The 12,403-nt window shown below is 43.8% G+C and overlaps 1 protein-coding gene across 2 annotated transcripts in view; it reads left to right on the forward strand.

Moving 5' to 3' along the window:
- The window catches only part of PDCD11 (programmed cell death 11), a 25,300-nt gene extending 13,391 nt beyond the window's left edge, over positions 1-11,909 (forward strand). For both annotated transcript variants that reach the window (XM_010283341.1, XM_010283340.1), the window contains exons 18-35: positions 493-608; positions 774-1,294; positions 1,759-1,821; positions 2,295-2,403; positions 2,916-3,005; positions 3,335-3,437; positions 3,955-4,132; positions 4,816-4,872; positions 5,676-5,798; positions 6,040-6,162; positions 6,355-6,550; positions 6,860-6,979; positions 7,315-7,458; positions 8,515-8,765; positions 9,412-9,580; positions 9,848-10,001; positions 10,575-10,740; positions 11,479-11,909. In XM_010283341.1, coding sequence (XP_010281643.1) covers positions 493-608; positions 774-1,294; positions 1,759-1,821; positions 2,295-2,403; positions 2,916-3,005; positions 3,335-3,437; positions 3,955-4,132; positions 4,816-4,872; positions 5,676-5,798; positions 6,040-6,162; positions 6,355-6,550; positions 6,860-6,979; positions 7,315-7,458; positions 8,515-8,765; positions 9,412-9,580; positions 9,848-10,001; positions 10,575-10,740; positions 11,479-11,650 — 2,855 coding nt within the window. In that variant the 3' untranslated portion in view covers positions 11,651-11,909. The remainder of the gene's footprint in view (positions 1-492; positions 609-773; positions 1,295-1,758; positions 1,822-2,294; positions 2,404-2,915; positions 3,006-3,334; positions 3,438-3,954; positions 4,133-4,815; positions 4,873-5,675; positions 5,799-6,039; positions 6,163-6,354; positions 6,551-6,859; positions 6,980-7,314; positions 7,459-8,514; positions 8,766-9,411; positions 9,581-9,847; positions 10,002-10,574; positions 10,741-11,478) is intronic.
- The last annotated feature ends 494 nt before the right edge of the window (positions 11,910-12,403 follow it).

A 12,403-nucleotide genomic window follows, 5' to 3' on the forward strand; every position in this document is an offset into this window, starting at 1 on the left:
CAGCAGGAGTAATATCCCAGCACTTTTATGTTCAGAAGCGTTTCTTTGTTTCCTTGGCAACAGATAGACTGATTGATGGTGGTTTTGTGCAAATGTTAGCATAATCTTTTTCAAAACCTGTATTACCTTGAATTTGTGTTTAGTCAGCCTTGTCTGCATTATTTAAGAGTTACATCTTTGTAAAATCCGTTTAGTTCTTCCATGTAAGCATCATAGATCTTTTCCAAATAAAAAAGCCCCCTTTTTTTTTTCCTCCTTGCCATTAATGTTGGAGGAATCTGCTCTTTATCTTAAAGAGACTTAGTATATGTTTGGTACTGAGTTGACTTCATGACAGTAACTTAGTTACAATTAGTAATTAAGCAGTCTTTTTATCACTGTGGTCTTCAGGAGTTAAACTGAACCACAGGCAGCCCTTCCTGTCTGTCCTGTGCCACTAGCTCCAAATTCTTCACTGTCATTAGGAGATAACCTCCTTGTTCTCATTTGTAGATAAAAGTATTGTTCCTGGTGAGAAAACCAAGGCATTGGTTCTTCATGTGGATGTCCTCACATCCAAGGTGTATGTTTCTCTTCGGGAAGATCTGTTAAAACGAAGAGCCAAGCAAGTATGTGTTCAGTTTATGCATTTGTGTGTTTCTGTTTGTCTAGCAAACTCTAGGTGATTAATAAATTTTGAGGAGGGGCTGTTTCCTCTTTTAGAACTGTGGGAGGTAGAGTGAAGGGAGTCAAAAATCTCAGCAGGAGAAGTCACTATCTCCATTTCTGTCTAGCGGCTCACAGAGGACTCCCAGCACTCTGCCATCGTGCAGCACATAGCAGAAGAGTTTGCCATCGTGTCTTTGTTGGAAGCAGGCCAGCTGGCGGCTATCCCCATAGCCTCTCACTTCAATGACACCTTCCGCTTTGACTCAGAAAAACTGAAGGTGGGACAAACAATCTCTGCAACCTTAAAAGTAGCGAAGGTGAATGACTACAAAGTCTTGTTAGCAGTACAAGGCCCAGCAAAGAAGAATGTTTTTGTAAGGGTCCGAAACGAGTCTGAGACAGCATTAGAAGAGATGGTTGCTGCTGTGAAACACTCGCTTTCCCTGGGGGATATTGTTACTGGTACCGTTAAGTCCGTCAAACCAACCCATGTCACAGTTGTTATTGATGACAGGCTGACAGGTTCAATCCACGCATCCCGTATTCTGGATGAAGTGCCCATAGGCTCTTTTCCAACGTATACTCTGAAAGCTGGAGAGAAGGTGACTGCTCGAGTCATTGGAGGCAGAGATGTGAATACTCACAGGTGGGAAAACATGCACATAGTATTACCTTTTGGGCAATGTGAGGCATAAAACAGTTACTCAGTTCAGATGATCTAGGCTGTTCCCTCTGTCAACAGATGCTGTTACAGCTACTGTTGCTGGAGTAGTTGAGGCCTGAGGAAATCTCAGATCCAGGTTTCAGTGAATTAGCTTTCCACCTGTGTCACTGTATTTATCTTGAGTATAAATTGCAAGATCTCTAAACTGTTAAGGTCCAGTGGATACCTTAAATACAACCAGTATTTGACCCTAGGCGTAATTGTGCTAGGGTATTTTGAGTACCTAAATTGCCACAGAAGTAGTACTAGGAAGAACTGGAATGGGATGGCTTTGGTAGTTTTAGAGGGCTTACACCTGTTTTTTTTGCCAATGCAGAGGGATTACAGATGGGTGACTGGGGCCTTGGGAGATCATGAGAAACCTTGATTCTTTTACTGTTCTTTAGGTACTTGCCCATCACCCATCCACACTTCACACAGTCCATTCCAGAGCTCAGCATTCGACCAAGGTACGTGCTGGTCTCTGTGCTGTCTGTACATGCTTCACAGACCTTGTATCCTTGTAGCTCCCTCCCTTGTTCCTCCCATTTGTGAAGGAACTGGTCATGAGCAAGGACCTCCACATGTATGCAGTGTGGCAAGGCCTCTTACTCTCTCTTTTACACTAACTTGGGTCTGGGAGCTGTGTTAAACCTCATAGTGCTCTCCTAGCACATGATTTCCTTTGTATGTCCTTTTGGCTTCAGGTTCTGCCAGTCTGGACTCTGGTATGTCCATTCATGTCAGAAGGATTCCCTCTTAAGACCAGGGAAGAATTAATTCCCTGCAGAGGGATGCAGCTTGGGAGGGGATGGGGATGAATGTCACAAAGGCATTGTCACAGTAGTACTGGTCACCATAATCTCCTGGGTTTCTAACTCCTGTCTTCATTGTTAGGACCAAAGCTGTCCTATTGATGTCCTCTTCCTTTGTTTGCAAACAGCGAAATAGAAGGGAAAGTCACAGCAATGATGAACCTTAAAGAAGACAGTGCCCTCAAGAAACTTGGACTCTACAATGTTGGACAGACAGTCATCTGTTTTGTGAAAAAGGTGAGATCAGAGTCTACCTAAGTAGTGTGCTGGGGGAAGGCAGCAAGTGAGGGTATCTCAGGGGCCTTAATTCAGACCTGAACGCTGACACTACTGTGGTCTTCATTAACTGTGAGAGTGGCCCACGCAAAGTGCAGTGTCTCACGGGGTGAGTAGGAGAAGGAAGTCACATTTTCTATACTTGATGGAGTTGAGCTAACTCATCCTCTTCGACATGCCTGTTTGTTGCCAGCAGATGCTTCCCACTCCTCAGTCTAGCAAAATGGCCTTTGGGAAATTGCATATGCCACCGGCAGAAAGCACACTTACTGCTAATCCCCAGTGTGCACTTGCCTGTGAACCACAGCAGCATTATGCTTATAGGAGTAGAAGCCAGATCACCATTTCTGCTTGGTGCAAGAGCCAAGGCTGGAGTAGTTCTTTCTAGCTGTAAAAATTAGTGAATCCACAAGGGAAGGAGTTTTTTACTAAGGTCTCATGCTGTCTTCTCTGATTATTTGTTGTCTTCTCAGTATAACATATTTAAAAATTGGCTGGAGGTAGAAGTCACCCCTGATATTCGAGGAAGAGTTCCTCATCTGCTGCTGTCTCTGAACACCAAGGTAAGAGGCTGTTACAGATAAGCTACACAAATTTTTTTTCCACGTACATAGCTGCAAGTAATGACTGCAGACACTTCTGACATCCATGTGAGCTCATAATCTAGTACTCTGCCCATTAGGCATTACTGCCCCGCATTGACAAGCAAGTACTATGCCTGTAGCTAGCTTGGCTCGGGGTAGTAGAGCCATTGAAGCAATGCTGAGCTATCAGTCAAGTGTACATACCAAAGATGTGTATAGAAAGTATAAAGCTTCACAGAAGAAATGCCAGTCAGAGTTGTGCAAAGCTCCTTTTCTGGTAGTAAGTGGAAACCGGTCTTTTCTTTCAGGTCTTAAAACATCCAGAAAAGAGCTTCAAAAATGGCCAGGCAATATCAGCTACAGTGACTGGAACAGATGTCACCAAAACAAACCTCTGCTTGTCACTCACAGGTATAGTGGAGCTCTAACAGCAGGACCCCACTACATGCAATGCTTTATTTGGAGATGGGCCTGTACTGACCACTCAGGTGAAGACGTTAACACTCCAGAGCCAACCTGTACCTCCCTGTAGGACAGAACTAACCCTTGGGACCCTGACCCAGATGTAGCAGCATGCAAGGCAAGAGGATTCAGACCTTTAGACTAAAGAATCACTTTCTTACTGTCTCAGCCTGAAGCCTTTCTCTGAGCCCTTATGAATGTATTCCCTTCTGATCTCAGACATGAGATGGTTCATTTGTCAGTTTTGCTGGATCCTGGAACTGTGTTACTAGGGGACCTTCTCTGGGCTACCAAGGCAAGCGTTTTGTGAACTGAGGGAGTGCATAGACTGCACCTTACCAAAAGTTGGTGGGTTTGATAAGTGACTAGGTAACTAAAATCAGCTTCACTGATTCATTAGCCCTGTTGCTTTGGTTGCATACTTTTTGAGTATTATGAAGCCCTCTCCCTGCTTCACTTTTTCTAGGAATTCAGTCACTGGAGCAGGGCACCATCACTGTAGGCATGGTAATAAAGGTGACTCCACACATTGGTTTGACCATTGTGCTGCCAGGTGGGAAGACTGGCAAAGTCAGCATCTTTCACCTCAATGATACCTACATGGAGAATCCTCTGGGTGACTTCAAAGTTGGCAAGATTGTCAGGTCAGTAATTCTGTTTCTTGTTCCCTCCAGCTGCAAGGCTTAGAAATATCCCGGCGACAGGCTTTTTGCTGGCATAAGGTGATGGCAGACCTGTAAGGTTCAGTCCATTTCCTCCTAAGAGGTAATGCTGACTTATGACCTTACATGCATTTGTGTGAAAGTCTTATGTTTTCCATGTATGAAGAAGCCCCTTTTCAGCTGCTTTGGACAGTGTTTTGAGAGTAGCTACTCTCTTAGCTAAGGTGCTGATGGGACTGAGGGAAGCCAGTTATCCCAGCTCTGCTGTGGTTCTGTCGGCTGTTTGGCAAGTCAGTTGTCTTGTGCATTACAAATGTAAAGTAATTGCAGTTCCCTACTTCACAGACTTGTACGTAATGCTGGAGAATGCAACAGGCCAAGTGATTCAGCTGTAACAATCTTTAAGTCTTTTGTGCTAGCAATATAGACTGGGTAAAGCAAGTAGATTTTTTTCATAAAGCCCTTTAGCTTTCACGAACTGTTGTGCCATGCTGGGTTGTGTTAGACAGCAAGTGCTCCAAGGGACAGAGTGGTTTGTTTCCTCTAGAGGTTCATTCTGCTAGTGAAAATATCTATTTTCTACCTGTGGCTTATTTTTAACAGGTAAAAAAAGCCACAGGTAGGTAAAAAAGCTTTCTGTTTTCTCCTCTTCCTCTGCCGTGCAGGTGTTACATCCTCTCCAATGAGAATGGCAAAATCCAGTTATCTCTCCGGCAATCTCGGTATGTGTCACCCCTCCAGTCTGTTGATCCACTAGTGAAGAAAAAGATAGTGAAATACAGTAACTGTTGGTTTGTGCGGATCAGTGTGAAGTGTTAAAAGGACAAGGACTGCTTTTTTTTTTTAAGGGATGAGACTTGTTCCTACTTCAGAAAGATTTTCCTTTCCTTGTATCGGCAAACGTGGAGGTGTCTGACAATGTAGAACTCATTAAGTGGGTTCAGATTTAATTCCTGTTTATCGTAGTTTCTAGACTTGACTTAACTTTTTTATTTGTTTATTTGGGAAGAAAGAGAAAGTTCCACCACTGAATTTGCAATATAAACACTTTACTTTTCAATGTTCAGACTCATTTTAACCATTTTGATTAAATAGCAAACTTAGTCCTAAACGTCTTTCAAAACTGAGCCTCTTGCTTTGTCTTCTCTATGGAACAAAAATGCATAAACCATGTGGAATGAAGTGTCTTAGAAATAAGTGGGGGAAAAAACCCAAGCCAGTGCTGTGCAGAATTTCAGACAGCATTTTACGCTCCTCATTTTCTCAGTGTCAGAGGAAGCCAGGCTGATCTGTTTTGTTTGGCTTTGTTTACAGCGGTATGTTTGTTCCCTAATGCTATGTATAGCTTGGCAGAGATGCAGATAGTCCATTAGTATGTTTGAATAAGCTGAAGGGTGTCCCTGATCCGGTACGTTTTCTAGAAAGTACTAGCTATTGTTAATACTGATTTCTTTTTTTGGTATCCAGAGCAGAATGTGGATTATTTAGATGAGTCCTTTAACTTCTAACCTCTCTTTTCTTTTAGGCTAAACCCAAAGAGCAACAGCAAAGTGGAGGATGTTGAAATAACATGTATTAAGGATGTTAAAAAAGGCCAGCTAGTGAGAGGTTATGTAAAATCAGTCACTCCATCAGGTGTATTCTTTGGGTGAGTAGCATAAGAAAATGATTCTGGGAAATGAGAGGTCTTGGAGAACTTCTTCTGAATGTACAATTCTGGAGTCTTGTTTGGGGGTGGTCTGTGGCATAATGCAACGTGACAAAATTAATTTCTTCCTGGGAATCAAGATGTCATTGCTTCTTCCTTGAGCCTATGAAATTAAAGTAGGAACTGTACTTCCTCCCACACTCCCCAGAATACTTATTTTTTATTTTCCCCCTCTTCTCAGCTTATCCACTTCTCTTCTGGGCCGAATCCTGTTCCAGAACGTTTCCCCTTACTTTGTACAGAAACACTCCTTATATGAAAAGTACCTGCCTGAAGGAAAGCTGCTCACTGCCAAGGTGCTTGGGTAGGTACAACGTTCTTTAAAAGAGGCCATGAATTAGTAGAAAGGAGATGAGGGAGGAGGAGAGGATGGGAAGAGGGAGGATAAAAGCCAGGAAGATTTAAAAGAAGTTCATACTCTTGCAGTCATTGTAAATGCTATGATTTTTTTTTTCCCCTCTTCTTCTCTCCTGTTACTCCTGGCAATGCATCACAGTGTAAATGGAAAAGAAGAACATATTGAGCTCTCTCTCCTGCCTGAGGACACTGGGATGCCAAGCATCTTGCCTGAATCCCTAGGCCTACCGCGATATGATGCAGGGGAGGAGAAAAGAGAGGCAGATAATAGGGGAAAGAGGGAAGAGCTTAAGGTGAAGACAAAACGGAGAAGAGGAAACTCTGAAAGTGAGCAGGTATGGGTGTGATTGTGCAGGATATGCTAAAGGACTTTGTTGGCCCAAATACTGAAGGAACTAGGAAAATGCACTGGGATCAGGCTGAGGAATTATACAGAGCAAGAAAAAAAGATTAAATTGCATTGGAGATTAGCAAAGGTCAGAAACTATTCCATTTGGGTAGGAGTTAACTTACGCGAGGGGGGTGCTGTGCCAGGGCACCACCTTCTATCTGCTGTCAGGCTCTTTACTTTGTGATCAGAATTGCCTTTTAAGATTCATTCCAGTTGTTGCCCTCCACCATCCACTCATTTCCCTTTGTTACAGGCAGCGAAGCCAAAAAAAAGGAAGATCTGCCCAGCAGATGAAAATGACAGTGGAATTGAGGTATATTACCGGGAGGAGGATGATGACCAGGAGGAGGAGGCAGCTAAAAAGAAATCCAAGGTGAGACGTTTGGAGGAGAACCTGAGCCTGAAGTGACTTTCCAGCCCTATTAAGATGTGTCAGTTTTGACTTGGATGACAGTAAGTGTTTTTGCTGCACATAGTAGTGACACAGACTGGTGTTTGTGTCATCTGGAAATGGCTTGAGATAGGCTGAGTTTTTTAAATTACAGCAAAGGTGACCAGAGTTTAACGTTTTTGCTGGTAGGCTGTTTGCAGGTGTGACAAGTCAATAGTACTGGCCAGAGAGAAGCCACAAGCAAACAGCAGTTGTCTGATCTCAGTGTAAAAACTTCAAATTAAAACCCAGGGCTTTCCCTGTCTTTCTCCAAACAGATAAGGAAAGCTGGTGAAGCTCCCAGGCTGCAGGTTTCCATGGGCTTCACCTGGGATGAGGACTTGAATGCAATGGATATACCTGTGCTGAATCAGAAGGAAGAGAGCTCAGAGAGCGAGGAGGAGGAGGATCCACAGTTGAAGGTACTGTGTACTAGTGTTGCCTGCACAGGAGACACCTCATGGTGGCTGTAATGTGATGTTTTGGTATTTGCATGTCTGTCTGCTCCATAGTAAAGCCTTTTAACTCAAGGGAACATCTCTGACAGCGAATACAGAACTTCCTTAACTACTCTAAGCACCGGGCGTAGCAGCAGATATCTCTGAAGCAGAGGAGAAAAGGCACTATTTTAGCAAGGCCGCATGAAAATAGGGCTTCTCATGTTGACATGCTAAAAAAACAATTATTTAGGGTTAAACAAAGATTTTCATGAAAGTAAAATTTTTGTATTTGATGTCAGCTGTGTTTTATTTTTCTGAGTGTTGTAAATTTACAGGAAAACCTGGAAATGAAAAACCTTTTCAAAATATATCCCTCTTATTTAGAAAAACACCAGAAAAGTATTCTTTTATGCTGTAATTTTTTAGAAGAGTTTTCTAGTGTGAGCAATTCAGCAAAACCAGAAACAAGCTCATTAATTGCTTTCAGGATTTCCCCTGTGTCTCAAAACTCACTCCTGTAAAGGCCATGCATGGCCGATGCTTTATTGCCTAAGGTGTAGTTGCCTTGTGCAGAGAACTATGGCACTGTCAGTTCCTAGTTTAGACCTCAGTCACCCTAATGGTCCAGCAACATACCCCAGTCTTACACAGTTTCTCCCCATATATCTTGGATTTTTACAGAGTGCAGGTGGTGGTGAGCACTGGCACGGAGGGTAAAGGTGGAAGAATGGGAGTGAGGGGTGAAGTGTGAATCCTGCCGTTGGGGTGCAAGGCTAGCAAAGTATTTGGTCCCTCAGTGTATTTCATTAAAAGAAATGAGATTTCATGTACTGCTGCTCTTCTTGGAGGTGTGAACTGTGTGTGAAGGGGTGGGATGTGTGTACCATTTTCCTCCTCTCTTGAACAATTGGCCTCATCTCTTCCTGTGAAAACTGCCTAGCCTTGGACATACTGAGGTCTGGCTGCCCTTTAGGTGGGCCTGCCTATTCCCACGTGAAGTGCCTGCTTTTCCCCAGTCTGCCTTTTTTGCTCCTTCAGCTGAAGAAACAAACAAAGAAGGAGAAGGAGTTAGAGAAGCAGAAGAAGGAGAAGGAGCTCTGCAAATTAGAGGCAGCTCTGATGGACCCCAGTCGACAGCCCCAGTCAGCAGATGACTTTGACCGCCTGGTGCTGAGCAGTCCCAACAGCTCCATCCTCTGGCTACAGTACATGGCTTTCCACCTCCAGGCTACTGAGATTGAGAAGGCCAGAGCTGTGGCAGAAAGAGCGCTTAAAACAATCTGCTTCAGGTAATAATGGGACACTGCCTTTCTTTGCCCCAAAGAATAAATCATGGTAGGGTAGTTGTGGTGCAAGAAGAGCATTGGTAGCATCATCAGTGGGTGTGCATGTGTGTGTGGAGTGGCAGAGTCCATTTCAGTAAGCTCAAAAGGATTGAATGATAGCAGCCCTTTGAAGATCTGGCTTGAGTCACCACAGTTGGCCTGCAGCTGACTTGTTACAGCTCATGAGCGCAGTAACTCCCCAAGGTATCACTGAGCACATACTACTGAGCAGTCAGCAGGGTTTGGAAGAGCATAATGCTGTCAGTGATGTCGTCCTTAAATCAAAACATGAAACAAACTGTGAAACTCTTGTCACTTTTTCCATACGGCTGCACTCTTCCGTATTAAATCATCTCTACAGCATGATTACAGTGCTTTCTTGAATCATCCTTGTGGTTTTTAATTACAAACAACAGTGATCAAAAGTTGAGGTGTGAAACAACTGCTGCTGTGCTCTATTCCAAAAGTGGTGTTTCAGTGAGCAGTATGCCCCCTTCCTTTGTTCTGGAAGCAGGCTACATACAAGTCAGTGAGTCATTGTAGGGTGGTTTGCAAAAAGCTGATGAAGACTGGTAAAAGGCTAAATATTCTTGTTCACATCTGCTTTAAGGGAAGAACAGGAGAAGCTGAATGTCTGGGTAGCTCTGCTGAACTTGGAGAACATGTATGGTACTGAGGAGACACTGATGAAGGTCTTTGAGAGAGCTGTTCAATACAATGAACCTCTGAAAGTCTTCCAGCATCTGTGTGACATCTATGCCAATTCTGAGAAGTACAAGGTAAGATAGTGCAAGCCAGTCCCAGGCACAGATCCCATGCAGTCATGCCATTAAACTACCAATGCTGGCTGTATAATCTTCCAGCTGTCACAGGCCTGTCCTCTTCCTAACTGGGATTAATAGTTGTGATTGACAGCGGACAAGAAACTATTGATACTTGCTTTTCTGTCATAAGCGTTTGGAGATACCTGGGCCAAGAGTAAGAGTTTTAAAGCTACAAGACTTTATTATGAATCTGTGTGGTCTAACCCAACTCTGCCCTTCCAGCAAGCAGAAGAATTGTACCACACAATGCTGAAGCGTTTCCGACAGGAGAAATCTGTGTGGCTGAAATACGCCTCTTTCCTCCTGAAGCAAGGCCAGACTGAGGCTACGCACAGGCTTTTGGAGCGTGCTCTCAAGGCTTTGCCCACGAAAGAACGTAAGCACTCTCTTCCCCATCCTTAATGTGGACCATGTGTTGACAGGTCTCCAGTAGAGGGACTGCTCTCAGATAACTCTGCCTGTGACAATGTTTGTAATAAGCGAAAAGTGCTACCAGTTGGTGCTGAACGTGGTGCCCTTGACCCTCAGGGGAGGGGGACATTTCAGCCTGGATATCAATGCTAAATCCTCCTGTAATAGAATTTGCTGTGATGGGCAAAAGCAAAGCATCCAAAGCAAAGATGACTTTGAGTCTTAAAGCCCTTTAGAAGAGTTCAGTTGGTCTAGTCCCAGGTTTGTGGGGCTGCGCCTGGATGCTGCAGGATGCATTTGCAAAGAAAGTAAGAATAATCTTCTGTCTTCTGCAGAGAGCTGAAAAGCAAGTGAACTGTGACCCTTCTCTCTCCCACTCTGATCTCACCTTGGTCCATTTTACAGAAGAGCCTTTTGTCTCTGGGTAGAGATGATTCTGTCTCTGTGCCTGCGTCTGTGTTGTGTCATTATCACTCATGTGTTTGTTCATAAGGAACAGAGCTGCTCTGATAGCCTAACATGTTGTTACTTGTTCCAGATGTGGATGTAATTTCAAGGTTTGCACAGCTGGAGTTCCGTTTTGGGGACCCAGAACATGCTAAGGCCCTCTTTGAGAGCACCCTCAGCAGCTATCCCAAGCGGACAGACATCTGGTCCATTTACATGGACATCATGATCAAACATGGCAGCCAGAAGGAAGTACGGTGAGTTGTGCTACAGCAGGCTGGGAAGGGGCAGAGTACAGTGCTTGGAGCAATACCTGAAAAGAGCAGAGTTACCCTACAGCATGAGGTTGTACAGGGCTTCCCAGAGCAGAGCAAAAGAGAATTTTTATAATCTAGAGAAAGAAAACTGGGGTGTGTGGAAGTGCTTATCCTTGCCAGGACTGTGGATACTCCAAGGAGGTCCACAGGGCAGAGGGGCACTGATTTCTAATGGCCTGCATGACAGAAGCTGGATAACTAATAACTAATGGCCTGCATGACAGAAACTAGAGGACTTGCACTGTTGCATCTGTCCCTCTGAAGGGATTGCCTTGTTGTATCTGAAGGGTGAGATCAAGCCTTGTGTATGTTGTAACATAAAAATGGAGAAACATTTTTTTCCCCCTTTCTTTTTCTTTTCTGAGAGTGGACAAAAGGAGGTCCAGCTTCCTTGCACTATGGATCCAGCCACATCCACTTAATGGATGCAGGGTCAAATACAGTGGCTGGATCTTAGCATAAGTTGATCAGCAGTCTTAGAGTTCTGCAAGCAAATAGAAGGCTTCTATTTGGAGGTTTTGGCCAATTGTCAGGAATCTCTTGCTTCAAGCACCAGCACTTTGCAGCAGGTTGAATGTCTCCCCTGACTTTCCGCTCTTTGTACAAAGGCAGGATACAAAGGCTTGTAGCGAGTGCTGTCACCAACACAACAATCTGAATCACTTTGGTTTCTTGCAGGGACATCTTTGAGAGGGTCATACACCTGAGCTTGGCACCAAAGAAGATGAAATTCTTCTTTAAACGCTACCTGGATTATGAGAAGAAATTTGGTACAAAAGAAAGTGTCCTGGCTGTTAAAAGAGCAGCACTTGAGTATGTGGAGACCAAGAGTTCCCTTGCTGACACCTAAGTACAACGCAAGTAAAAGCAGAGAGACTCAGCTCTCCATGCAGTGTGGGAACTGAGAGGTGTAGAGTTCTGCTGTGAGTGTCTGTGGACAGTGAGTTTCTGGAGAGTATTGGTCTATGACCAAACCAAACTGGAAAAAGCAAACAATCAAAGGAAAAGAATTGAGAAATGTTTGCAGCTTTGTCCAGATGTTACAAATAATCCTAGTCTGTTGATGACTTTGAAGACAAGTTTTTAAATATAGACTGTTTTATAAGCAATACAAACAACAGCCATACCTGTTCTACTTTCCTGGGGAAATGGTGCGGTTATGACCCACTATTTTTTTACGTACAGCAATGTCTTATAAATTGATTTCTCTCTCTGTCAAGATGGCAGAGAAGATTCTTGCCTTTCTGCTGAATTAACACTTCAAAAGATTTATCTCAAGTACCTTTGTGCTCCTAGAAATTGGCAGAGCAACGCAGAATTGTGGCGTAGTTGAGGTTGGAAGGGACCACTGGAGATCATCTGGTTCAAACCCCTGCTCAAAGCAGGGGTCTGCTAGACTAGGTTGCTCAGGACCATGTCCAGTTTGGTTTTGATTTCTCCAAGGATGGAGACTCCACAGCCTCTCTGGACAACCTGTTCCTGTGTTTGACCATGTTACCAGTACAAAAATGTGTTTTCTTACATTTAAATGGAATTCCTTGTATTTCAGTTTGTGCCCATTTCCTGTTGTCCTGTCACTGAGCACCACTAAGAAGAGTCTGGT

The sequence above is a fragment of the Phaethon lepturus genome, unplaced genomic scaffold (assembly GCF_000687285.1).
Source record: "Phaethon lepturus isolate BGI_N335 unplaced genomic scaffold, ASM68728v1 scaffold21923, whole genome shotgun sequence".
Classification (NCBI taxonomy): domain Eukaryota; kingdom Metazoa; phylum Chordata; class Aves; order Phaethontiformes; family Phaethontidae; genus Phaethon; species Phaethon lepturus.